This window comes from Tiliqua scincoides, chromosome 1 (genome assembly GCF_035046505.1).
Source record: "Tiliqua scincoides isolate rTilSci1 chromosome 1, rTilSci1.hap2, whole genome shotgun sequence".
Classification (NCBI taxonomy): domain Eukaryota; kingdom Metazoa; phylum Chordata; class Lepidosauria; order Squamata; family Scincidae; genus Tiliqua; species Tiliqua scincoides.
In genome coordinates this window covers 182,534,354-182,559,068 of record NC_089821.1, presented here as the reverse complement: position 1 = coordinate 182,559,068, position 24,715 = coordinate 182,534,354, and the positions used below count along the sequence as shown (strand labels likewise).

The 24,715-nt window shown below is 41.4% G+C and overlaps 1 protein-coding gene across 1 annotated transcript in view; it reads left to right on the top strand.

Annotated features, from left to right (window-relative positions):
• SNAP91 (synaptosome associated protein 91) overlaps positions 1–24,715 on the top strand; it is an 81,172-nt gene that overhangs the window by 18,008 nt on the left and 38,449 nt on the right. The window contains exons 2-9 of the mRNA XM_066609864.1: positions 2,272–2,414; positions 3,829–3,904; positions 8,178–8,280; positions 10,753–10,846; positions 14,593–14,704; positions 15,995–16,101; positions 17,376–17,417; positions 22,590–22,657. Coding sequence (XP_066465961.1) covers positions 2,272–2,414; positions 3,829–3,904; positions 8,178–8,280; positions 10,753–10,846; positions 14,593–14,704; positions 15,995–16,101; positions 17,376–17,417; positions 22,590–22,657 — 745 coding nt within the window. The remainder of the gene's footprint in view (positions 1–2,271; positions 2,415–3,828; positions 3,905–8,177; positions 8,281–10,752; positions 10,847–14,592; positions 14,705–15,994; positions 16,102–17,375; positions 17,418–22,589; positions 22,658–24,715) is intronic.

Genomic DNA, 24,715 nt, shown 5'->3' with positions numbered 1-24,715 from the left:
CCGAACTGACTCTCACATGCTGAAAGTGAGCAGGGCAGGGAGAAAAGAGTTTGGAGTAACCAAAGGCAGTGAGGTATAAAACACCTCACTAAAACAAAAGAGAAGGCTTTTGCTGCTTTCCCAACACCCTGTCCTAGGCTCCTAGGTATAAAATTAGAATCCAAACCTTCTTTGTAGGCAAATGGGACAAGTAGTTGCCTTAATTATCTACTTTGGTTCCTAAAAATGTCTTTGGTTTTTTTTGTTTTAATTTCTCAAAAAAGCTATTAGAATATGTAAAACTTTCCCCTACACAGTGGTTCTTCATACTGTATACAGTATATCCTTCTGCGAAGCGTGGGAGGGTTAATTTCTTATGTTAGTGTTCATATCCTGTTTACTGAAGTTCACTGCCAATGCAGCTCATTTAAAGAAACTACATGAAAAAGTTCTTGGAAAGAGCCATATGGCACAAGCTGGAATTGTTGCATGCAAGGAAGGATGGAGAAAACGTATCCTTAAAAAGATGAAAGCGTAATCTATCTGGTGTGCTCCCTGGGGCATTTGGTGGGCCGCTGTGAGATACAGGAAGCTGGACTAGATGGGCCTATGGCCTGATCCAGTGGGGCTGTTCTTATGTTCTTATGTTCTTAATGAACAAATGTCCTTGTAATGTAACAGTAGCTCCAGAGAAACTTTCCAAAAGATAAGGTGATGTATGTTTTAAAAGAACAAAAGCCAATGCAATGTAGTAATAGCATATTGCTTCATTGTTGTGTAGTAATGAGACTCTACTTTATTTGAGAATATAGGGAAGTTAACTTGAGAATTAAGGATGGGTTTATCTCCATCTGTAGTTCTGTAGATCTAGTCTTGTGAAACTGAAGCCAAATAGTGACTTGGTCCCTGAGGAAAAAGCTTCTGTAACTCAACCAGACAGATATAATCAAGTGGAAGACTTGGATAACAACATGATCCCCGATAATGTAAGCACTGATAGAAACAAATGTGTGCCTCCACATATGCAACAGAGAATAATAAAAGGGCAAACAAGATGACTGAATATTGAGCAGCACTCCCTTGATGTCAGCTGAGGCAAATCAGAGTTATGTTTTGGCATTTAAAACTTTTACATGCTGTGGCAGCTGCTTGCAGCATAGAGTCTTGAATTACCATGTTGCCTGTTTCTTGACTTCTTTTCATTTGCTCTGCTAGAAAAGAAGAGGCAATGGTATGTCCTAGCTTTGCTAGAACAGCAACGCATTCTAGATGTCAAATAAGTCAACTGTTTTATTGTGAACAACAAAGTTGAAGTCTAGGGCAGAAAAACATAGGAAGATAGTCTATGATTACTGGTCTATCTGGCTGTTGGTCTATCTGAGCCTAAAATTGTTCTGACCCCCTCAGGGATAATGCAGATTTGACCATTCAGTTGTGCTTCTACTGAAAAAACAAATTTGTGTCCACCAATACTCTCATGTAGCCTGTCTTCTCTTGTTGACTTTTGGGTTTGTCTCTTTGATCATATGTAGAGCAGAATTTCTTTTTCCGCTGCTGCTGACTGTGAAGAAAGACTGTCATAGTTGCTAACTAGGTTCTAATTGGGTGTAGATTGAGAGAACACAATCAGGTCTGGCTCACCCACAACAAAGAGCGAAAAACTCTTGTAGAGTAGGGAGGAAATGGTAAACTGACGAGGGTGTGCTCTGCACCCTACATCTGTCTGCCACTCACTGTGTTGCTGCAGTTGACATTCCTATCTTCTTTTAGCAAGCCGAAGGCAATTGGGAAGAGGATTGACCTGCAGCAGCCCACCTTCCATCTAGCATTGCTAGAGGAAGGAGATGAAAAATCTGACACTACCTCCTCATCCATACTGCTCTCCTAAGTAGCTGGATATGGGTGAGGAAGTAGCAGCAGGGTGCACAGTTGTTTTTTTTGGGTGCAGAGGCTGCAGAATTGGGCTGCCTTGGGCAGTGACCAAGCTTGCAAAGGGGACTCGAACCTGGTTAACCCCATCCTAAGCTCATCAGCACTTTGTGAGCTGTGCAGGGGAAACTCAAGCAGCTCAGCAATTTTCCAATTCTCTGTTGCAAAGCAGAGCTATGAAAGGTGTTGAACAGCAGGAGGAGGGGGAAGAGTATATGTCAATTTGTGTAGTTTTTTTTTATTTCTTGAAGTTCAGCTATAGTAGTAGGGTTGGTCATTAATCTACACTCTACTGAAATGACTTGACTTGCTCTTTAATAGATACATTCTCTGGGTTTACTGTAACTACTGTGTCCCCCATAGATCTGATTCAAGCCACGAACGAGACAAATGTCAACATTCCTCAGATGGCTGATACACTCTTTGAACGAGCAACAAACAGTAGTTGGGTGGTTGTGTTCAAAGCTTTAGTTACAACACATCATCTAATGGTTCATGGCAACGAGGTAAGCCTAGAACATTTTCAGAGTGAACCTTTTTATGCAAGTAGTAGAAATGTAGCTTTTAATTAAACATTATCATTGGTATTCATATTTATTTTATTAGCTTCCTCTTATAATATTACAAAAATGGTAATTTTTGTAATTGTGTCCTTAGGACTGATGTATATAACTAAGGGCACAATCCTAGCCCCTTATGTCAGTGCTTTGCAGCACTGACATAAGGGCAATGCAGTTCTAAGGTAAGGGAACAAACATTCCCTTATTTGAGGAGGCCTCCGTGAGGGACACCCAACTGCAGGATGCAGCACATGTCCCATTGGCACCGCTATGCCAGTGCTGGAAAGCACTGACATAAGGGGTTAGGATTGCGCCCTAATGCAGATAATTATGATGATCTTGCTACAGTGTGGATTTCATACAAGCCATTGTTTCTTCGTTGTGCTATGGCCAAGTATCTGATATTAAATGAACGTAGTTTCCAAACCTCAAGTGTGAATTATTTTTCTGCTGTGGTATAATTTCTTTGACTATAGGTAAATCATATTTTGTTGTGCAGATGTCTCTCCTATTGTCTTTTAATTGAGCTATAAAATTAAAAGGCACAGTACAGTTGTAAGATTTGCTGAGTCAGTATTTGGTTTTTGAGTTGGGTGGTACCAATAGCTGTTGGCAAAACGTAAGGTTATGCTAGCATTTTGAATAGTGTATGTAGGTTAATGTTTATGGTAGAAGTATAAATATCCAGTTCTGTACCAGTGTTGCTCAGAGGGGAATATTTAGTTTGATTTGCATGCCCATAACATTAACTACATTTTCTCTGTACTGGCCATCTATAAAATGCCATATCTTGCTGTTTGTCACAGTTAACCACATGTGTAGTGAGATTTTTATATGCAATGTCAAGGGCATTTTAAAATGTAATCTGTATTAAACGCAACATTGGATGAACTGAATATAAGTTGTTTTCTCAATGTAAAAAGATGCAGTATCAGTCCTGGCTTTGTGAACTGGATCATCTGTGTCCAGTCCAGACAGAGTTATTCAAATTGTCAAGACATGTGAAAGTCATGGCATTTAATCATATCATTCCATTTCTCATGGTTTTTCCACCTGGAACAGTATTTCTCAACCTCAGGGTTGGTACCCCCCAGGGCAGGCAGTCAATTTTGGGACACTACCATGTTAAGGTGGGTAGTGACCTGCCCGGGAACTTGAAGGTGCTGTTAGAATGCACTTCTGGGTTTTGCTGCTGCTACCAACTAGCACAGGTAAGTAAAAAAGGGTTTTTTTCCCCCCCTTACCTGTGTTTGGCAGTGGAAGGAGGGAAGGAAACTTGCTTGTGGGTTTGTCATAAAATAGAAGATGATAATTTAAGGACGAATATAACTAATATTTTATTTTGTTCCCCTTCCTGCAGAGGTTTATTCAGTATTTGGCATCTAGAAACACACTATTCAATCTCAGCAATTTTTTGGACAAAAGTGGATCACATGGTAAAAACCATTTTTCTTATGAAATTCTTCTAGTATCTGTGCAATACTTTATCACTTTGACAGAGTTATGATTTTCTTTCTCCTTTGGATTTTGGCATGCTACCAGTTGGATCAGAGCATTTACAGTATTTATCAAGAACTGGTGTGACAAAAGTCCAAACTTATTCCTTGATGTTGTTTACTATTGTTCACTGTTGTATGTTTTCCAGTGATACCAAATCACTAAATTGATCTGTCTACTTTGCAACTTTTGTCAATTTGAAAATAAGACTCTAAAAATAAGAAAAATGAGACTCCGAATTGCAGCAATTCACTGACAAGTGAAGCAATTTTAAAGAAAAATAAGACAAAGCGCATAACTTATTTTCCAAGAGTCTTGGCATGGTCTGAATATTTTGGCGTCTCTGGCCCTACAGGCTAAAAAAGGAGACAAAACTTCAGTTTAGGATTATTAACTTTAACACGATACTGATTGACTAATGGGCAGCGTTCCATAAGTGGAACTGAGATTTAAAGGCACGCATATGTATTGACACAATATATGGCACTATAGTAGGAAATGAAAAGAGACTGTTGAGGAACGCCTTGCCTTCTAATTGGCGATTTTTCTTAATGAATTGTGAAAGATCTTACACTTGCATCAAAATCCTGAAAAGGCAATTGTGTTGTGGTTTTACTACTATGTGAAATCTAGTCCAGGTCCAGCTGATCAACTAATAGACAGCATTAATTGTGTTGATTCCTTTTCAGTATTGTTTTGCAGTTTCTCACAGTATTGTTATGTGACTGGGGAGAATAGATGCCTTATTTCCTTTACAGGAGTTGGTTTCTTTGCACCAGAAAGAGAAAAGCATTTGTGTTTTGGGGGATAAGACTGAAAAGGGGGGGATTATTGGAGATTATTCAAAGATGAAATAACCAGTCTAGAGTTCTGAGACTTTTGTAATTTGGTTTGTACCCTGCTTTTTTCCCCTGGAGGGCACGCAAAAGCGGTTTTCCCCCTTAAAGTGTTATAAGAAACAACCTATAGCATGGTTTCCAGCTGTGAGCTGTAGCTCCCCAGGGAGCCATGGAAACTAGCCTGGGAGCTGCAGAATCCTTGCAAAAACCCCACCTCCCTATACAATGTGTAGCAATGGTTCCCATACATTTTAGCAACAGGACCCACTTTTTAAAATGACATTCTGTTAGGACCCACGTAATTTTATGAGACTAAAAAAAAAGTTCCTTTTTTTTACTACGAGGAGGGGGGGAACTACCTTCTTGAGTATTTGTTGAGCTCCATATTCATTAGATTTTAATCATTCTGCTTGGCCTGGCATTTCTCTCAGCCTGCTCTGAAGTGGACCAAAGCATGTTTTTCTACCTGTGAGTAAATATGCATGTTTTGCCCCTTTCAGATTCCATAGGACACAATACTCTCTCCTTGTCAGCTATCAGCTTGTCCATTTTTTGACCAATCAAAAGTCTGGTCCCAACCCACAGTTTGGGAATCACTGTTGTATAGGATTGTAGTCCTAATGGGGAGCTATAGCTAATGGCCCAGTAGGTCAAGGGAGCTGCCAGTCAAAAAAAGTTTGGGAATCCTAAAGGGTCATCCTAAAGCCCATGATGTGTATGCGCAACCTCCTGATTTTAGGAATGGGTTAAGTCAGAATGCCAGATGTAGGGGAGAGCACCAGGATGAGGTCTCTTGTTATCTGGTGTGCTCCCTGGGGCATTTGGTGGGCCGCTGTGAGATACAGGAAGCTGGACTAGATGGGCCTATGGCCTGATCCAGTGGGGCTGTTCTTATGTTCTTATGTTCTTATGGTCTATATAAGGGCTTTTCAAACTGAGACATTGCGATGCCCCAGCTTGTGAGCCCTGGCCTCTGTCCCCTTAAGGGGCGGGGGCAGCCTGGAAGCAGGGAGGAGGCAGCGGCGCGATCCCCAGGATTGTGCCGCCCAGGGGGGCTGCAGGGGCTTGGGTGCACTTACCCAAGCCTCCTGCAGCCTCCCCAGGCTGCAGGGAGCCTGACGCAACCTGCAGCAAGGCTCCCTGCAGCAGTGAAAGTAAATGCAGAGCGATTGCACCCCCTCTGCTAATGGAGTGCACCCAAGCCCCTGCAGCCCCCCTGGGTGGCGCAATCCTGTGGATCGCACCACTGCCTTTCCCCCCGCCCCCGCTGCCTCCCCCCGCCCATGCAAGCATGTAGTGGCTCTCAAACTCTCTCAGAGAGTTTGAGAACCACTGGTCTATATGCTTTAAGCACTTAAGCATTGACTTCATAACACTGCTATTTAGTTGGATTTCTTGGAAAGCTCACTGTGCTCAGTCCCAGGTAAAGTTTCAGGAGCCCATATTGTTAACCCCCAAAGAAGAGGTGAGCATTATGAGACCTGAATTTTTGTCTGGTATAGATTAAAATCTGATCTGGATAAGAACTACTGGCTGGCTTGCTCATCCATCCACCAGCTCCCTTTCCACCTTCCGTTTTTAAACAAGTCTTGCCCTTCTGTGAAAGTAGTAATGGCTCTTTGATATATAGCTGTGGTTTTCAAACTCCCAGAGAAATTTAAAAGCCTCAGTAAGTTCTTGCAGGGGTGGAGGGGAGGCAATGGGGGGAAGGCTGCAGGGGGGCTGCAGGGGCTTTGGTACACTTAACAGAGCCTCCTGCAGCCTCCCAGGAGTGTGGGAGCCCTCCGCAGCTGTCTGTAAAAGTGGAGTGATTGCACTCTACTTCCGGTTTAGCAGAAGTGGAGCGCAATCGCTCCACTTTCACTTGTGAAGCATTGGGGAACCCTGAGGACAGCCACACAGGGCTTCCCGCACCCCTGGAAGGCTGCAGGAGGCTCTGGTAAGTGTACCCAAGCCCCTGCAGCCCCCCTGAGCGGCGCGATCCTGGGGATCGCGCTACTACCTCCTCCCTGATTCCCGACTGCCCCGCCCCTTAAGGGGAAATAGGCCAGGGCCCACAAGCTGGTGGTGTCATGACGCCCCAGTCTGAAAAGTCCTGGTATATAGGAAGAGAGAAGGGAATTCTGAATTTCTCTTATCAGCATACTGCTAGCATCATCAGGGAAGAAGGGCTTCTGTGCCTATTGGGAAATGTGGTTGGATTGCTTATTTAAAAGGATAAAGCATAGCAATGGTAATTTTTGGAGCTGGAGGGAAAGTAATGATTCTAGGATAAATGTGCAACCTTAACATAAGAGATTGTTACTGGGATTCAAGGATTTTAAATAAAGTCTTAGAAAGTTTAGCTATTAAGTACATGCTGTGCATGGGGAAAAAATGTCAGTTTGTATAACCAAATTCCATAACAAATTGGCTGTTATGTCAAACTATAAAACAGAAAATTCAGGTAATGTGCCTTAGGCTGTTGGATACTTTTTAGAATATTGACATAAAGTTGACTTGGGGTGATTCAAGTGCTTTCAGGTAACTGTTCTTTGGATGGAGCTTCCTATAACCGGTAACCTAATATATAATTACCTATCTTACTCTGTGAATCAAAACTCACAGCTTGAAAATAGTGGCTAACATAGAAGGATATAGCAATAGAACTCACAAGGCAAGTAAGTGTAATATAAATTAGCCAAATATTCTGTTGTCTGTACTACTGTACTTAACAAATTCGCAATACTTTAAGCACTGTATGCAGTCATCCCAAAATCAAGTTAACTTCTTCTGTCTCCCAATATATCACCTTAAATAACGCTAACCTTGCAGTGTTAACAATAATTAGGTATTGTTCATAAATAGGTAGGTCCATAGATGGATAGGTGTTCATAGAGATTCTTTTCTTGCATTAAAACTATACACGAAATTTGTTCTTAAGAGTATCACTGAAATCCATCAAGCTTTTATCACTGATAATTTCATTGTCTGCTTTAAATATAACTATTGAAACTTTTCCTTAATTCAGAGGTTCTCAAACTTTGTTTCTGTGACTCCTAGAAAATAAAGAAATTTACACAACACCTCATCCCATACATGACTCCTCTCGCCATATTATAGCTAGCTGCAACCTGCACTTTGAGGACTTGGGGATGAATACAGATTATCCATGTAGCTCAGAATTTCCTTTACTTAATGGCATTGCCTTTCCAGGGTTTCGGGCAGGCTTTCCCCAGCCAACCTGGAGATTTCAGGGATTGAATCTAGTTCTTCAGAATTTGCTACCTTCCCCTGTTGGGTTCCACCCCAAACTTGACAGCCTTTGACGTAATCTATTATTTAATAGATTTTAAAAAGTGTGTTTTTTTTGGATATCTTTTTTTTTCCACAGGATATGATATGTCCACTTTTATCAGGCGCTACAGTAGATACTTGAATGAAAAAGCATTTTCGTATAGACAGATGGCATTTGATTTTGCAAGAGTGAAGAAAGGGTAAGCTTTCCTCATACTACAGATACTGCCTGAATGAAATTGGAGTGTGAATACTTGGCTGGATGATATTGTAGCATGTGGTAATATGGTTTGTTAGATTCTGTAAATATGTTGTAGGTTATAAAAATGACTCATTTTAGCCTTGTAAGCAAGTTCTTATTAAAATTAGGTATGCCGATCACACAGTGTAAGCAGTGGATTGGTACTTTGTTTGGCACAACCAGGAGCACAAGAGTCTCCTTCCCTGAAAGGGGATTGGAGGGGGGCTGGGAGCTGGGCGGGCCCAGAGGGTTCTTAGGGCAGCAGTGCCCAGCCCTCTTCCTCCTTTGCACATGGGCACAGTGCTGACACCCACCTGCCCGTCCCTAGAGCAGTCTGAATTTTACTGGTCAGGTGAATTTTATTTGCGGCCAGGTAGGAATTTTTTGCTGTCTGCCAGGATTGGCTGGTGGCAGGCCATTTTTTTCACCTACCCCAAACTGCTGGGGTTAAGGGGTTCCTTTTTCCTGCTATCCTAGGTCACTTTATGGCAGGTGGTGTGGGGTAGAAGGTGTGAACTGGACTTGGGGTGCACCTTCAGGCAGCATAGGCAGAGCAGGATCCACTTTCAGTCCTCAGGGGCACAGCGGCATGAGGGCAGGGACGGGGCCCTGGCCGGGACTGCAGGGCCACCTCAGAGGCTCTGTGGCTCGAGGTGGCATTGCCTGCAGTCTGGCTGTCTCACCCCTTCATGGAGTGAAGACCTGGATAAGCTGCGCAGCATGTAATGGGGCCAGGCTTGGAGTCAGTTGCACACCCAGCCCGGGGGACAGATACGATTCTGGTGCCTTCCAAGGGTCCAGCCTCCGCACCACTGGTGCTTCGCTGCCACAGCATCTGCAGGTCTCTCTGTCTCTCCTTCTACACCATCTTACTTGTTAATAAAGTGGCCCTTTCTCCCAGCTCAGTTGTCTCAAGTATTCATTGGGGGGTGCACAAACAAATGTTAATGTGTTGAGGTTCAGTCCATAAGTTCTTCACGCGATTAGTATAATGTAATGGAAGAACAAAAAATTAAAGTTGTAAAATGTGGTTGTTTCAGTGGCTAAGGTTTGGGTCACCCGATGCAGGAGGCCAGCATGTCACCCCCATGATGAACCGCCTCCCATGCATTGGGCGGGACAATGCCCTGGGCAGTTGGCGTGGTAATGCACCATTGCCCTGCCTCACTGGTTTTTTTGGCTATAACTTTTGCTGGCATAGAGATTTCAGTGCGATTTGTTTCATTGCATTCTACATGAAATTATATATCAAATAATATATACCATGATGGTATTATTCGAAAGTACCAAGATTTTAAAAATTATGCTCGGTAGTGGTGTCGCCTTCCCATGTGTGAAATCCAGTGTGGCCTGTGACGCCACTGGGTTTGTTAAATTTCCAATGTGGTTGAATGTTAGACCAGTGATTGTCCCAGAACTGCCCTTAACCGGATTGGTCTGTGTTGCATACTGTAGACTGGGCTGAACCTAATGCTAAATTGTGTTTTTGAAGTCTGCTTTAAGTTGTGGAATTGCTTAATAAATTACCGTTTAGAATTTTGTCTGCTTATTCTCCATAACATCTAAAATGACTTTGTGGCTATAAAAAAAGTATCCCCTTGCCTCTGGAGGGTTGTCTGAGCCTCCCAGAGGCAGCGCCCATCCGGGCGCTGCCTCTGCAAGGCTCAGACCGGTTTCCTCCATGAAAGTAGAAGTCTCGCGAGAGATGCTATTTCCCTCAGTCTAAGCCTTATACTTTGCACCATTTTTTGAGCATTATTTAGTGAAAATCTATGTGGCACACAATTGTTAATCTGAAAATTTGGTTATATTGTTTTTCATTTGTTGCTGTATATCAGCTTAAATGAACAATTTTTCCAGCAGGTTATCTCTGAACCCAGAGTGTTTGAAAGGAACTTTGCACTCAGGAACTTCCCCTCCTTTCTTCCCCCCCAGCAGGGTTTAGCAGCATCCAAAAATCTAAAGAATTACGGGGACCTTCCAGACCAATATGGGATGTGACATAAGGAACTTGGGAGAGGGGATGTGCCTTCTGTTTGTGCAGGTCTTAGGATAGCACTTGGTGGCTATAATACAGCCAGCTCTTTTGAAGCTGTAGGAAATTTTGAATTGGAAGAAAACCCCATTGGGGTTTATTGTAGCATAATACATGAGATTGCATTGTTGGATAAAATGCAAAACCTCTTACCCCTTGGCGGGGTGGTGGAGAGTATGCTAGTTAAACATTTCCTAGAATGAAATGTTGAATTCTCTAATTAGCATGTTTTAATCTTCATTCTGAAGTAGTGTTTTTTTCTGTGGCTACTAAGTATTAAGAGTGTTTATATATCGCTTTTCAAAAAGGTTAGTTCGATGTTTTCTACTAGTATTGGTTATCGGCTAATGTTTTCTGTGTGGCTGGATTTTGTGTGCATCTTGGTTTTTCCTGCAGGGCTGATGGTGTAATGAGGACAATGGTTCCAGAGAAATTACTGAAAGGCATGCCTGTTTTACAGGGACAAATAGATGCACTTCTTGAATTTGATGTATGTATTTAATTTTTTTAATTATGCTATAAATGGGAGATCTTTCTAACTATGGATTTGTTGCAGCACTCCCTGTTTTCATGTTGGGCACTAGATACGTGTGTCTTTTGACCCACTGTCAATGTCAGGAGAACGTGAAACGCAGGCTTAGTTAAGAAGCACTTTTTCCTTTTCTCCTCCCGTTCCAAATCATATGGAACGGGGGTGCCCAGGGGCCATTTGTTGCCCTTAGGGACTCCCAATCCGGTCCACAGGGAGCCTCTGGTCTCCAGTGAGCCCCTGGCCCTCCACAGACTTGCTGGGGGCCGTGCTGGCCTAACGCAACTGCTCTCAGTGTGAGGGCAACTGTTCGAACCTCTCACATGAGCTGTGGGATGAGGGCTCCCTCCACTGCTTGCTGTTTCACATCTGTGATGCAGCAGCAGCAGCAAAGGAAAGGCCAGCCTTGCTTTGTGCAAGGCCTTTTATAGGCCTTGAGCTATTGCAAGACCTTCTTTTATTCATATTAGTTCCATCTCTAATATATTCATTTATGTAAATTTATTAAAATTTGAATGTAAATTAATTTTTTTCCCTGGCCCCTGACACAGTGTCAGAGACATGATGTGGCCCTCCTGCCAAAAAGTTGGGACACCCCTGATATGGAAGATGAAATTTTCCAGAAGGTGACTGCAGCTTAGGTCTCCTGTCCGGATCCAATAGACATGGCTCAAACATTGTGACAGCCTGCCATCTAAAGTAAGGCTGTCTGAACAAAAGAATCCTGACCCCAGGATGCCCCTGCCACTGTGGCCCCTGTATCTGTCCTATCTTCAGCTTAGTTTTGGTAGTTGCAGCAAACTTAACTCTCTTATCAAGCGCCACATATCCCTATCTCAGTCCCAATTTCCCTTTGGTTCTAGGAACTAGTAAATGGGTAAAGCCAGTTTGGAAAATGGGGAAGATACCTTTCCAGCTTTCAAACATTCCATGAATGTTTCACTTGGGGGGGGATCATCTCATCAGAACTGTCCCCATACACAAAAATTCTATAATTATATAGGCTCACTCTATACTGATGCATAAGTAAGATTTCCACTTTGCAGCATTAACTCACCTCTGCTCGCCCTGTCACCTTAGCAATCACATCTGGTACTAGAAAAATTATTCTGCATCTCTCTATTTTTCCCCTTTCAGAACTGATCACATCTTTTCCCCTTTTCACATCTTTCTTTCTGTCAGAACAGGAGTGTTTGTTTCCCCCCCCCCATTTTTTTTTAACACTATTGCTGCAGTTCTCAAACTCTCAGGGAGTTTGAGGACTGCAGTAAGTCCTTGCAGGGGAGGCAGCGGAGGTGGGGAGAGGGCAGCTACATGCTTCCCAGGTTCATGTCCCTCAGGGGGCTGCAGGGACTGGCATTTACTCACCAGTCTCTGCAGCAGCCTGTCAGGGGTGCGGGGAGCTCTGCATGAGTGTCTTAAGTTTTGGTAAGGCAGAGCATGATTGCTGTGCTTTCACTTCGTAAACTTTGCGGAGCCCTGCAGATGTTCCCGAAGGGTGCTACAGGGAGTGGTGAGTACATGCCAGTCCCTGCAGCCCCCTTAGCAATGCCATCCTGGGGATCATGTTGCTGCCTCTTCCATGCCTCTTCCCTGCCCCCACCCCTTAAGGGGAAAGTGGCCAGGGCCCTCAGGCTGGAGCGTCACAAAGCCCCAGTTTGAATACCACTGCACTAAAGGGTGAAAGTCTGGTTTTCCTGGCCTTCCTTCCTTCCTTTCTTTGGCTAGCTGGCTGGATTGACATCAAAAATATCTCAGCCTATCTCTTTGGATGTTTATCAGCAACATCCCTTGAGGGCTTTTGATTACACAGGCCTACAAAATTGAGGGTCAGAAAAGGTTTTTCCCAAACTTTATGGTGGTTTGATATGAATTTGGGGTGCTGATTCAAAAAATGGCAACTGTTTTGCCCTGTCACATGTAGTTTTGGAGTTGTAGTATAGCCTTATTAGTGAATCGTTCAAGCAGCTTCCTCATGACGAAGCCATGGTGTAGGCTTCCTCATGAGGAAGCTGCTTGAGCCATTCACTAAAGAGGCTATGCTGTTTCTCAAAAACTAGACGTGATAGGGCAAAACGGATGCCATTTTTTGAATCGGCACCCCAGATATACCCAGGAATTGGTGTGACGTTTAAGGAAGCAAAATGTGTGTTGGCCTGTGTTGTTAAGGTACCAAACTGAAGGAAGCTGTCACTGTGAACCAAGAGTGAATGTTCTAACTCATGAAGGATAGTCATTGGGCTTCTCAGAAGGCCAGGTCATGTCACTTTTCCTCCCCCTGCATTACAATGAATTTCCAAGAAGTTAGTTGTTGCAGCCACGTCTCTCTGACTTGTTGCTGCTCTCTTTTAATCCTCCATAATTTGGCAAAATAGAAGCTTCTCTAAGGAGGTCCGAATCTATTTTTGCTTAAAAAAAACCCCTTGCCTCCCCAGTAAACTCACAGTCCAATCCTATCCACACTTTCCTGAGAGTAAACCCTATTGACTTTAATGGGACTTTAATGGGACTTACTTCTGAGTAGATACGCATAGGGTTGAGCTGTCAGTCTCTTCACCCTACCTTCTGTTTTTCCTCTCTGTGTTAAGGGACAAGGAATTTGTGTATTTCTTGCCTCTTCATAAAAAGGCTAGTCTAGTTGATTTCAGAACATAGCATTTCCCCCTTCATAGGTTCTCTGTAGATTCTCCTTTTTTTTTTTCCCCCGGAGCAGCACCTATGGTCTCTCTCTCCCCTTGGAGTAGGTCCCCTCTCCCTTGATTCTCTTTTTGCATTAGTCAGTTTCAATCCAGTAATGTCTACATAGCCTGTTCAATTGAAAACACACTGATCTATTGATCTCTCATGGGTGTCTGTTGATTTTCTTCGCCTCCATATTTTCCTCACCTCTAACTTATTATTATTAACAGTATTTATATGCCACTTTTCAACTAAAAGTTCATAATCTATTACTAATCTCCTAATAAACCGCATTTCAGTTAGCCTTGGTGCCTGCCTCTCAGCCCCTTTAAAAGCAAATACACAGTGTGGGTGTGTCACACCAGGGGTTAAAGATGCCTCATGTGCATATCTGGTGAAGCCTGTGCATGTTGATGTATGCACCCTAGTAGTGCATGGTTGGTAATAATTACAGTGAAAATATCTGCTTTCTCTGAGCCTTTGAGCTTGCACTAACATTTTCTTTGTAAGGGTGTCTATGTTGCAGGAAAATAGATTGCTGAAAACTGTATTGAACCATACTCAACTGTGGTTAAGTTGCACATTCAACTGCATCTGTGGTTGCACTCACCTGAAGTAGTGTTTGGTTTCCAGCTATTAGCAAGATGCAAAAATCACAAAATATATAGTGTACAAGATTCTGTTGGGTCCAGTACCATCCCATTTCCCATGTGCCCCATCTTTCTTTTCCCCAAGGATATGAGAGAGAGCTGGACTGGGATTTTGCTGGGAACCAAAAATGGACTAGAAGATGGGAAAGGGAGGGGTCTGAGCTCTTTGTGCTTAAGTTTACTTCGACCATTCTGCATTTTTAGGGAGATAAATTTAATAAGCAACTATGCATGTGAAACGTCCTTAAACATTCAGCCTTTAGCATGCATAAGTGTAGTATACATGACTGTTAATGGGCCACAGTATTTAACTTGGAAAACCTATTGCACACATCATTGTAAATCAAAATAAACAATGGGTTCCCATTTTGTGCGTAGGTTCATCCAAATGAGTTGACAAATGGTGTCATAAATGCTGCATTTATGCTTCTCTTCAAAGATCTCATCAAGCTTTTTGCTTGCTACAATGATGGAGTTATTAACTTGTTAGGTAAGCATGTTTTTAAAGTTTGTTGCTATTAAAAAGGAAGAGTAGTTCTGCAATGTATTCTTTTTAAAGAAACTGAAGTAATTGCAACTTCTGAAATCTTAGGACCCATGCAACTGTTAAATTTGTCTGTGTTGTAGCCTATAACTGTTGTATAGCAAACACATGTCACTTTGAAAGCATCTTTGCTAGTATGGCTAACTTTGAATTATGAAGGGAGCATTGCATAGAATTAGCTATGCTGTGGCTGCAATTGCATTCCCTCCATCTCATCTGGCTTGAACAATGGTGAAGATGAGCCACTGAAGCTGTTTATACTTGAGCACCACTAGGCTTCTTTCTGGCCCCTTAAAGGCATACCTCCTTGTTTGCGCACAATCAATTCTGGTTGAACAAGCCAGCCACCTGTGGGGGTGTTGCAAGTTAACCCTGCCCATATATGTGGGTGGAGCAGCTTTCTTTTTACTATGTGTGTTTACTAATGATCTCATAACCACCAATGTAGATTAGAATCCCAAGTTTATGTATAAAAATAGTATACCTCTAAAAGATGGAAAGAATTCTCGTGATTAGAGCATATTGAGTTGATTAAAAGAGGATTAAGAAAGCGAATGAAGTTACCTTTTGGTATTTGATTAATAGTTTGTTCCCAAAACTTAGATTTTTATAGTTACTATCAATACTGACCCAAAGTTATTCCTACTATACTTCTAGCCCTCCCATCTGTTTCAAGACTTGGAAGCCCAGATATGACAAAATAGTTGTATAATGATTGTGGTGGATTTAGTAATTAACTACTTAACTACTTCATGTGCAAGTCACTGGTATATGTTCATCTAGTGGTTTCTACAACTGGTGCATAGCATTTTGGAATTGTAGTTGTTGTGCTTTCACCAAAATAAATACTTTTTTCTTCCTTTATATGGAAGAAATGCCAGTCAGAAGTCCAAAGTGCATTGAGCCAAGCTGATTAACTCTGTTTTATGAAATCTGTTTGTATCTATCTTACAAATGGTATTTTGGTTTAAGCAGGAAGAAGGAATATTAAACACAAGACTTTACATTAACAGTACATTTACATTAACAAGGCTGTTTTGTGGTACAGTCATGAAAGTGCTAGTCCCTATAGAATTTCCCTAGGTGGTACAAGGAAAAGATTGCAATGGTCAGTCACTGCAGTATTTTTCTTAGTAAAAAATGAGAACCTGTCACTTTTTTCACCTCATATAGCTTCATTCTTATAGTGCTAAAATCTTGAGACTTAACACTTTATAATTTCTGTATTTCTTGCAGAGAAATTCTTTGAAATGAAGAAGGGCCAGTGTAAAGATGCTCTTGAAATTTATAAACGGTTTCTGACTAGAATGACAAGAGTGTCAGAATTTCTTAAAGTTGCAGAGGTAGGTGAAGTGACTAATATAAAAAATACTGAAATCGTGAAATATTAATCACTGTCTAAGCATATAGTCTCTCCACAGTTCTGTGTCTTATAGCAATCTGTTTTGTTTAACTTGGGATGGCTGACCTTTCAACTTTAGCGCTCCTGGACCTTTAACAATTGTGTAAAGGAGGGGATTTTAGCAGACACAGCTTGTCATCTCACACACCCAGTTTAACTGTTTTGTGTGTATTGAAGCATTTGAACTTGGCTTTTCACCAAGCTGAAGCAATATGCTTACGTAAGGAACCTAGGTATTAATGGAATACTCTGCATCCTTAATGATTCCAAAGTTTTATAAAGAAAATGGTAGTAGTTAAACTGGTATTAACCTGGTTTAGGTTCATGATGTAGATGTGAGCAGTATCAGTTGTAACAAATTTCTTACAATTGACACCTCCAAGTAGCAGGTTTGCAGATAAATCTTCTGGTGGATATTCAATCACTTTGCATACTTAATATTACTGATCCCTGCAACAATGCAATTGGAGTGACTAGTACAGTATTAACTTCTTGTGTATCTTACAATTAGTATCGAAGTCTTACTGAGAGCTAATGTAGCAGTGTAAATAAGAACTGAACTATGAACAACAAAATACCTAGTTAAAAGTCACCGTGGACATGAACTTGGCGTCTTGCTCAAGGCCTCATGATAAATCAAAGCCTCAAGTCTCCCACCTGCTTTATGCTAATACTGCTTACAATAATTCTATACAGTAGGTTAAGATTATAAAAAGATTATATATATATATATATATATATATATATATATATATATATATATATATATATATATATATATATGAAGTACTTTGAACAATAGTATATACAAAAATGAAATAGTATCACCCCCTTCCCATCTCTTTCCAATCTAAAATATCCATAATCAGCTGAGGGTGATTGTTCAGAATTTGCAAACCTAATGACTTGCATCCAAAGAACTGCAAGAAGAATTCAGCTCATGTTTTCCTGATTCAGCCCCTTGCACCTCTGAAAAAGCCACTTCTGCTTGTCGACAGGGTTCACATGGTCCAAGTTGTATACTGCAACAATTATGAATATTTTTCATCTTCTTGGATATGGATACATTTGGATAAATGCATGTGGATATATTTAAAATGTGCTAGATTATCATAAAAGATGCATGTCAATTGAAAGTGGCATTTATGTTTCTGTTTGTAATCTGGTTGGTGGTTTTAATGTCATGTCATTGAAAGGGTTTTTTTTAATCCCCAGCAAGTTGGAATTGACAAAGGAGACATTCCAGATCTCACACAGGTAAGCTCCTAACTCGTGTTTAGCCTGGCAATAGTAGCAAAAATGACTTCTGTTCATTTAGCATGCAACCTAATGGCTTAGCTCTGTTAAAACCAAGATATGCATCCTGAAAATGCAACCATTTTGACGTGTTGATCCATTGTTTTTCTTGCCAGAAGAGAACCTAATTTTTTTCAGACCACATTTAATTAAGAGGCCTATAATGAAAAGGCTGCCCATTTCTTCTCCCTTTCAGAGGTGTAGATTGATCACATAAGTTGAGAGTGTGCGTAGAGCAACTAGAAGAGGGAAATTTTTAAGTACTGAATCCATGCTTTGACCTAGTTCATACTATCACCTCTGTTGGGTTATCTTTTGTCTCCAGACAAGAGACAAGTTTAGGGCTGCCATAATGTGACCATAGCCTGGGTAAGAGGATAAACTTCAGAAGTCTGACAGCTGGTATAGCTTCAGTCATCAAGAGCATGAGCTGGAAGTTCCCAGTTCAGAGGTTTGCTCACTGGATGGCATTAGGCAAGACACAGTCTCTCAGCTTTCATCTGTAATAATACTGGCCTACTTTTATAGGTTGCTTCAAGGATTGAAATAAAATATATCAATTGATATATTTAAATGTTGAAGTTTGGTTCTGTATACATATTAAGTAATTTTAGATTGAGTTTTACAGAAGTTTAACCCAGGGATAAAAAAAACTTTAAAAATATTATTGTGGCATCCCTGTTCCTCAGAGTAATCATTAAGATGCTTGCAAATTGATGAGACTGCTTTTCCTTGAATTTGCACAGTAGCAGGACATCCATTACTTGAAATGAATCATTGAGTTAGAAATCTTAAGATAGAATGGGATGCTGATACAATGTTTGCATGTCTCAGTGCCTGCAAAATAGCACTGAAGTTTAAGGCAAATGGAAAAGCTGCTCTGAAGCCACATTAGATGTTATAAACTACAGTATTTGTATAATAAAACCTGTTCAGTAGCAATTAATCTTTGTTTCTTTAAAAGTTAAGAGAATGAAGTTGTATGAGAATGAAGAGTGCCTAGTTACAAAATTCAGAAGATTTGTTAGTACGGAGCTTTGAAACCTTTGAAAAGTTACTTACATTTTTTTAAGATTGTGTTGATTTCCGGGGTAGAAACTGATCATTAATCAACTATTTCATTATAAACTGCCTCTCATTTGTTGGTCATAGGCCTAGGTGTTGTTGCCAAAGATGGGCCTTTAATGTCTCGAATTATCATTAATTGTGATAATTTATCAAGAATAAAACCAATGAAATGTATAATTCTAGAAGTATTCCTATTTCTGTTTCAGTGAGCTGCTCTGAGCTTCTGCAGCAGACTTGTAGTTCTTTTGGAACTACATTAAATTTTAACCCCTAGAACTGAACTGTAAACATAATGCTATTTGCTAGCTTTGTGAGTTTTGGGGTCTTCTTTTGACCCTGTTCTGTTACTTTTGAGGATTTGCTTTATACAAAACTTCACATGTTCTGCATGTTTAGAGCCCAATGGTTGAAGATGCAGTGCTAAACTGGATTGGGGGACAAAGTATGGGAAGATACTGTATTGACTGCTACCCAGACTAATTAAAATGAGTTTATGTATTTTGAAGTGGAATAAGGGTTGGCCAATAGGAAAAACTTATTTCTTCATTAACTTCTACTTGACACTGGAGAATCTCAAATGTAGCTTGGTACATAGTTCTCAAATGAAAAAGTCTCAAGGAATTCTAATACCTATCATTTTTCTGACCTAATCCTCCACACACACACACACACACACACACCCCAAGATCTTTGTTCCCATGTTGAGTGACTTCATTGAGTGCTTTTATAAAATATCTGAGTTGCGAAGTGGGGTGTTAATAGATGTACTTGTGTGAATTTTGAGGTTAGGTTAGTGGTGTGTCTCATTTCTGTTTCTGAAAAGTCTTTAATGTATCTTTAGTCCATAAAGTACCAGTATTGCTGCCTGGGAAGCTTATCCAATCTTCTGTTAGTAATGGGTGACCCCCATCCAGTTTAAAATACTTGTGAAAGGTTCATGGCAAGGTGATGGCATAGGGTGGTGAGTGGAAATTGATGCAACTCATCAGTTGTGAATTGACCCGTATCCACCCTCACTAGTGTTGAGACACCTAAGAATCTGGGATCTGGCAAATTCCAACCCCTTATCAAAAAACACAGTCTACTCTCTAACTTTTGTCTCTTTTTGAATCAGCTTGATCATTGCCACTTCAGGGAAACTAGAATGACATGGGATTTCTAATCCTGCAATGAACTAGCTTCCAATTTATGGTGGCAAAGACACAAATTTTCAATTCAGGTCAGTTGTCTTAAGTGTAGAAAGAAGGAAATGATATTTGGTTTTCACAAGTATTTGGAAATCTTACCTCCAGTGGTTCAATCATTCCCTACTACTATGGGTGTTAAAGGCCAGAGATAGAAGGACCCTAAATAAAATATTGCAAGGAACTGATAGGCTGAACTCTGTTTTGTTGATGATCTTATACTGTGTGGCTTCTGGGCACATTGTGTAGAAGCTTTCTGTTGCCTGCCTTTACTTGGCAGTCTCTGTGGATAGTACCTGGCCATGGCAGGGGGGTGCCAGTTGGGAAGACAATCAGACCTGAATTGAGACAAAGGCCAGGTTTAAAGTTGGTTGATAGGTGTTATACCTGGAGAATAAGGCGAATAAAAATCATGTTAAAAATTGGACTAAAAACTAGTTAGAATATTTCATTTTAAATCAATTACTCTTAATTTCTTAAAACTGATTATCAAACAGATTTACATAAAGAGTTTATTCTCAGAACAAGTCATGATAAAGTGACATTGAAATCCAGCATTGCATGAACATGATAAATAAGAGCCCAATCCTGAGCTCGGCGCTTTGGCTCACCACAGTCACTACTGCCCTACCACCGGTCAAGCACCAGTGGTAGCTGGCTGGCACTGGGCTACTGCTGGGCAGGCATCCAAGCTTCACCACTCAGTGGTTGGACCGCTGAGCAGTGGAGAGGTAAGTAGGGGCGTGGGAGAAGGCGGGGAGGAGGCATTCCGGAGGAGGGAGGCAGGACTGGCAGAACTTTGCTCCACCTGATCCAGAGCCTTTGCGTCTGACTCACCGCCCGACATGAACTCTCTTGATTCACCAGTAGCCCCATTGCAGGGATACTTCGTTTACCCAGGGGAAGGGGAGGAAAGTCCCCTTCTCCAAAGAAGCTGCTGGCAGCTGCCTAGGGTGTACAGGATGTGGTGGCAGCCATTTTTTGTGTTGCCACAGCAGCTCCCTGGGCAGTGCAGGATTGGGCTGTCAATTGTATAACTATAGGCATCTCCCAGTATCTGGGGATCTGGCTGCCTGCAGATCTCCATGCTCTCCCCCCCATGCCCATTTTGGTTCTTGCCACTGGCGCCAAGAGAAAATGTTTCTTCCTATTACTGAACGCTATAGGCAATTCTATGTTCTATAGGCTAGGCAATTCTACGTCAATATGGCAATTATACACTTCGTTCCCTGGGAGTAAGTCCCATTAAACTCATTGGGGTTTACCTGAGTGGACATGGCTAGAATTGCACTTCCATCCCTTTTTCCTTTCATGACCGCGTATTTTTCTCTGCCTCCATTTCCCTCCCTTTCATTATATATTATACATATGTATGAGTCAGGCCATGGTTCCCATCAAAGTCAGTATTGACCTCACTGACCAGCAGTGATTCTCCAGGGTTTCAGACAAGTTAGAAGCAACTGTATGCTAACTTTAACGTGTGTGTGTGTGTGTGTGTGTGTGTGTGTGTGTGTGTGTATGTATATATATATTAATGTTCAATGGGTTTGCTAGAGCCACTCCTTTTAAGTGAGGTGACTTCCTATGAAACAGTCCATCTGTTAAGTTGTAGAAAGTGTTGCTTGGGATGGGGGCTCTGAGTAGAATTGGGACAGATGTCAATGTTTTCGGTTTCTGTGCCTATTGCCAATTTAGCCCTGAATGCAAGTTTTGCACATTGTCATTACTGAAAACTATTCTTTAATCACATTGTAAATCTGTTTTATGTATGGAAAAACGTAGGTATTGCTGACCAGAGTTCTCTGTGATCTGAAAAACAGTGATGAAAATGAAAAATCTCCTTTTAAAGACTATGCAATTGATGGACTGGTAATCTTGATAAAATGTTGCTTGCCTCTACTTCTGTATCTCCGAAGGTTTTCCTCTTTGATCACTGTGGAAATCTACTTAACTAGACACTATTTTTATCCTGGAGTAGCTAAGGACGCTATGAATTGTTCTTGCTGTATTTACTTTCCTTTCTCATTGTAACAACAGCAAGCGCATTGGGAACTATTTAAGGTCTTGTTATAAAACATGGACGTATCCTATGAAATTTTTGAAAATGCAGTTTTGAATGTAAAGGACACACCTTTTGATTCTTTTAAAAGCAACTCCAACCTGGAAAAATAATTCTGTAGGATTCATACACTGCTTCTAGAAAACACTCTTTTATGAACTGAGAGTTTTGCCTCTAAGGGTGGAAACAGACATGTTAAGAGGAACAGCTGCTGCCACTACTCTGTCTTGCTCTTACGTATTAGTAAAATCTAATAAATAACATGTCATTGTTTCATATGTCTCATTGTCCTCTCTTCACGTCAGTGGCTGATGGAGGACAGGGATTTGGCATGGTGACATGGCTTTAGGTGTTGTATAAAGGTTAAGGCAAGAGTCACAGCATCTGTGTCTTTTCCAACATGTAGTTCTACTCAGTATTGCAACCCCACCTTATGAAGAAAAGAAACAATTTGCTAAGCTTATTAGGTTGGATGCACACGCTCTAGTTACGCATGCAAATTATTTTAGTGTTATTGGCAACTTTGACCTATGAATGCCTGTGCTGTTGTTAAGTTCTTAAAATATTCACACCCTGGCATGGTGAGCATCTCTGCTGAATAACAGAAAAGTAATTCTTTTTAGCCAAATACAATTTCATAGAGCATGGAAGTGGAGTTCCTTTCTCACTGCTGTATTGTGGAATTAAGATTATGGCATGAGCATGCACGTAATTGGTTGTGGATAGTTCTGAGGTGAAGTTCCTCTTGGATTTCCATAGTTTGTGTGTAGTAAACACCAAGTTGTGTTCAAGGTATGGTTTTATTTTCTTTGTCTTCCTTAGGCTCCCAGTAGTCTTATGGAGACTCTTGAGCAGCATTTAAACAGTTTGGAAGGAAAGAAGGGGAACAGGTATGCAGAAAACTTTGCTAAATTGCCAGTGGAACCTTATTAACTTGGGTGCTAGCATGTACACATATTAGCTTAAGACTACAGCCCATGCTGCCATCTAGTTTCTCTCCTTCTGCTTCTCTTTAATTGTTAAGGCAATCTAGATTCCTGACTGTTCATTTCTTTTCACTGCCTCCACTAGGGTGCCATTCCAGTTGTTCAACCTGGCCTTTATACTTTGAGAATAGGTTCCTGAGATAGGCAAGTCATTGCATTACAGTGCTCTTTGCAACTCATAAGAGTGCTGTGATGAGTGACCGAACATGCATGAGGTGATGGTACAGTTTGCCACATTTGAATATAACCCCCAGTAAGCAGGCAAGCTAAGTGGAAGTTGACACCTGTCTACTGATAAATTTCTTCCAGAACAGTGCTAACGTACAGAAATCTTGCCCTCTGTGAATTGCTGGAGGGAGCTTTGACTATGTAGATTTCCCAGCTTCAGACTAGTAAGAAGGAACCAACTGATCTCTTTCAGAATTGCCATTTTGGTTGTGGTGTTAGCTTTGTTTGTTCCACATGTGTAGAAAATATCCCTTCAGTATCAAATCTTTTATCTAAAGCTGTCGTCTTCTATCTTTTTGTGCCATGACCCCAATAAAGTATGAGACTGGGGACCCACTGTCGATCCTGCCCCCGCGACGCTATCTGTCCATCCTGTCCCTCTTGCTGCCCACTCCTGTTATAGCCTCCCATCACTGTTCATTGTAACCAAATATTCTTATTGGAGAGAGCAGAAAAAGTTACCATGAAGCCTGGCACCAGTGGAAAGCTATTTTAGCACAATTGCTAAGAACCTGAACAGGATCTGAAGGGTGCCTCTCCCTTTACCTGGTAGTGCTCTAGTCAAGTGGTCTTCAACTTTTTTTGTTTCTGTAAGTTGCCACAACCCCACAATTGAGGCTTTGCAACCCCATTGGAGTCACAACCCCAAGGTTGAAGAACACTGATCTAAAGAAATGTGTCATAAATATAATTGAAACTCTGACACCTGTGGCTTGTAGGTTACCACCTATATTTGTGTCATTCATGGTCTAAAGCAGGGATGTCCAAACTTTTTGGCAGGAGAGCCACACCATCTCTCGGACACTGTGTCAGGGGCCGGGGAAAAAACAAAATTAATTTACATTTCAAATTTGAATAAATTTACATAAATGAATATATTAGAGATGGAACTTGAATGAATGAATGAAGGTCTTGCAGTAGCTCAAGGCCTATAAAAGACCTTGCACAAAGCAAGGCTGGCCTTTTCTTCACTGCTGCTACTGCATCACAAACGTGAAACAGCAAATAGTGGAGGGAACCCTTGTCCCACAGCTCATGAAAGAGGTCAAACAGTTGCCCTCATGCTGAGAGCAGTTGCATCAGCAGTTGCCAGCACAGGCTCTAGCAGTTCTCCAGAGGGCCAGAGGCTCATTGGAGATTGGGGGCTCCCCACGGGCTGGATTGGGAGTCCCCAAGGGCCGCAAGTGGCCTCCAGGCTGGGGTTTGGGCACCCTTGGTCTAAAGTCAGAGCAGGATACCACATGTGTACTGTTCAAGTATAGTATTGCAGAGCATAAATGAAATGCGAAATTGTGAATATTGCTACGTTAGGCTACAGCTGAATTTGATTTGAGATTAAGTCCCAGTGAGTTCAGTTGCACTTACCGCAGAGTAAATATGTTTAGAATGAGGCTGCATCTTTGCTGTGTCTTTGACTTCAAGCTCCATCCTTTGGCATCACTGAGGTCCATGTTAATACTTGGACTTCACATTTGCCATACCTTTTCAGTAGGCATTTCATAGCTTTTTGCCTAAGTATGTACCTAGGCCAGTGTTTCTTAACGTTTGTCATCCGTCATACCACTTCACACGAGCCACCTATTCAAAATATCACTGGAAGTAACTGGTAATAATATCATTGCCAGTTACTTCTGGATTGGGAGCCCAGATGTGATGTGACAAACACCAGTGGGAGGCTCATGATGGATGAAGGGCGTTTACGAGCACGGAAAAGCATGCTTTGGAGCTCTACCC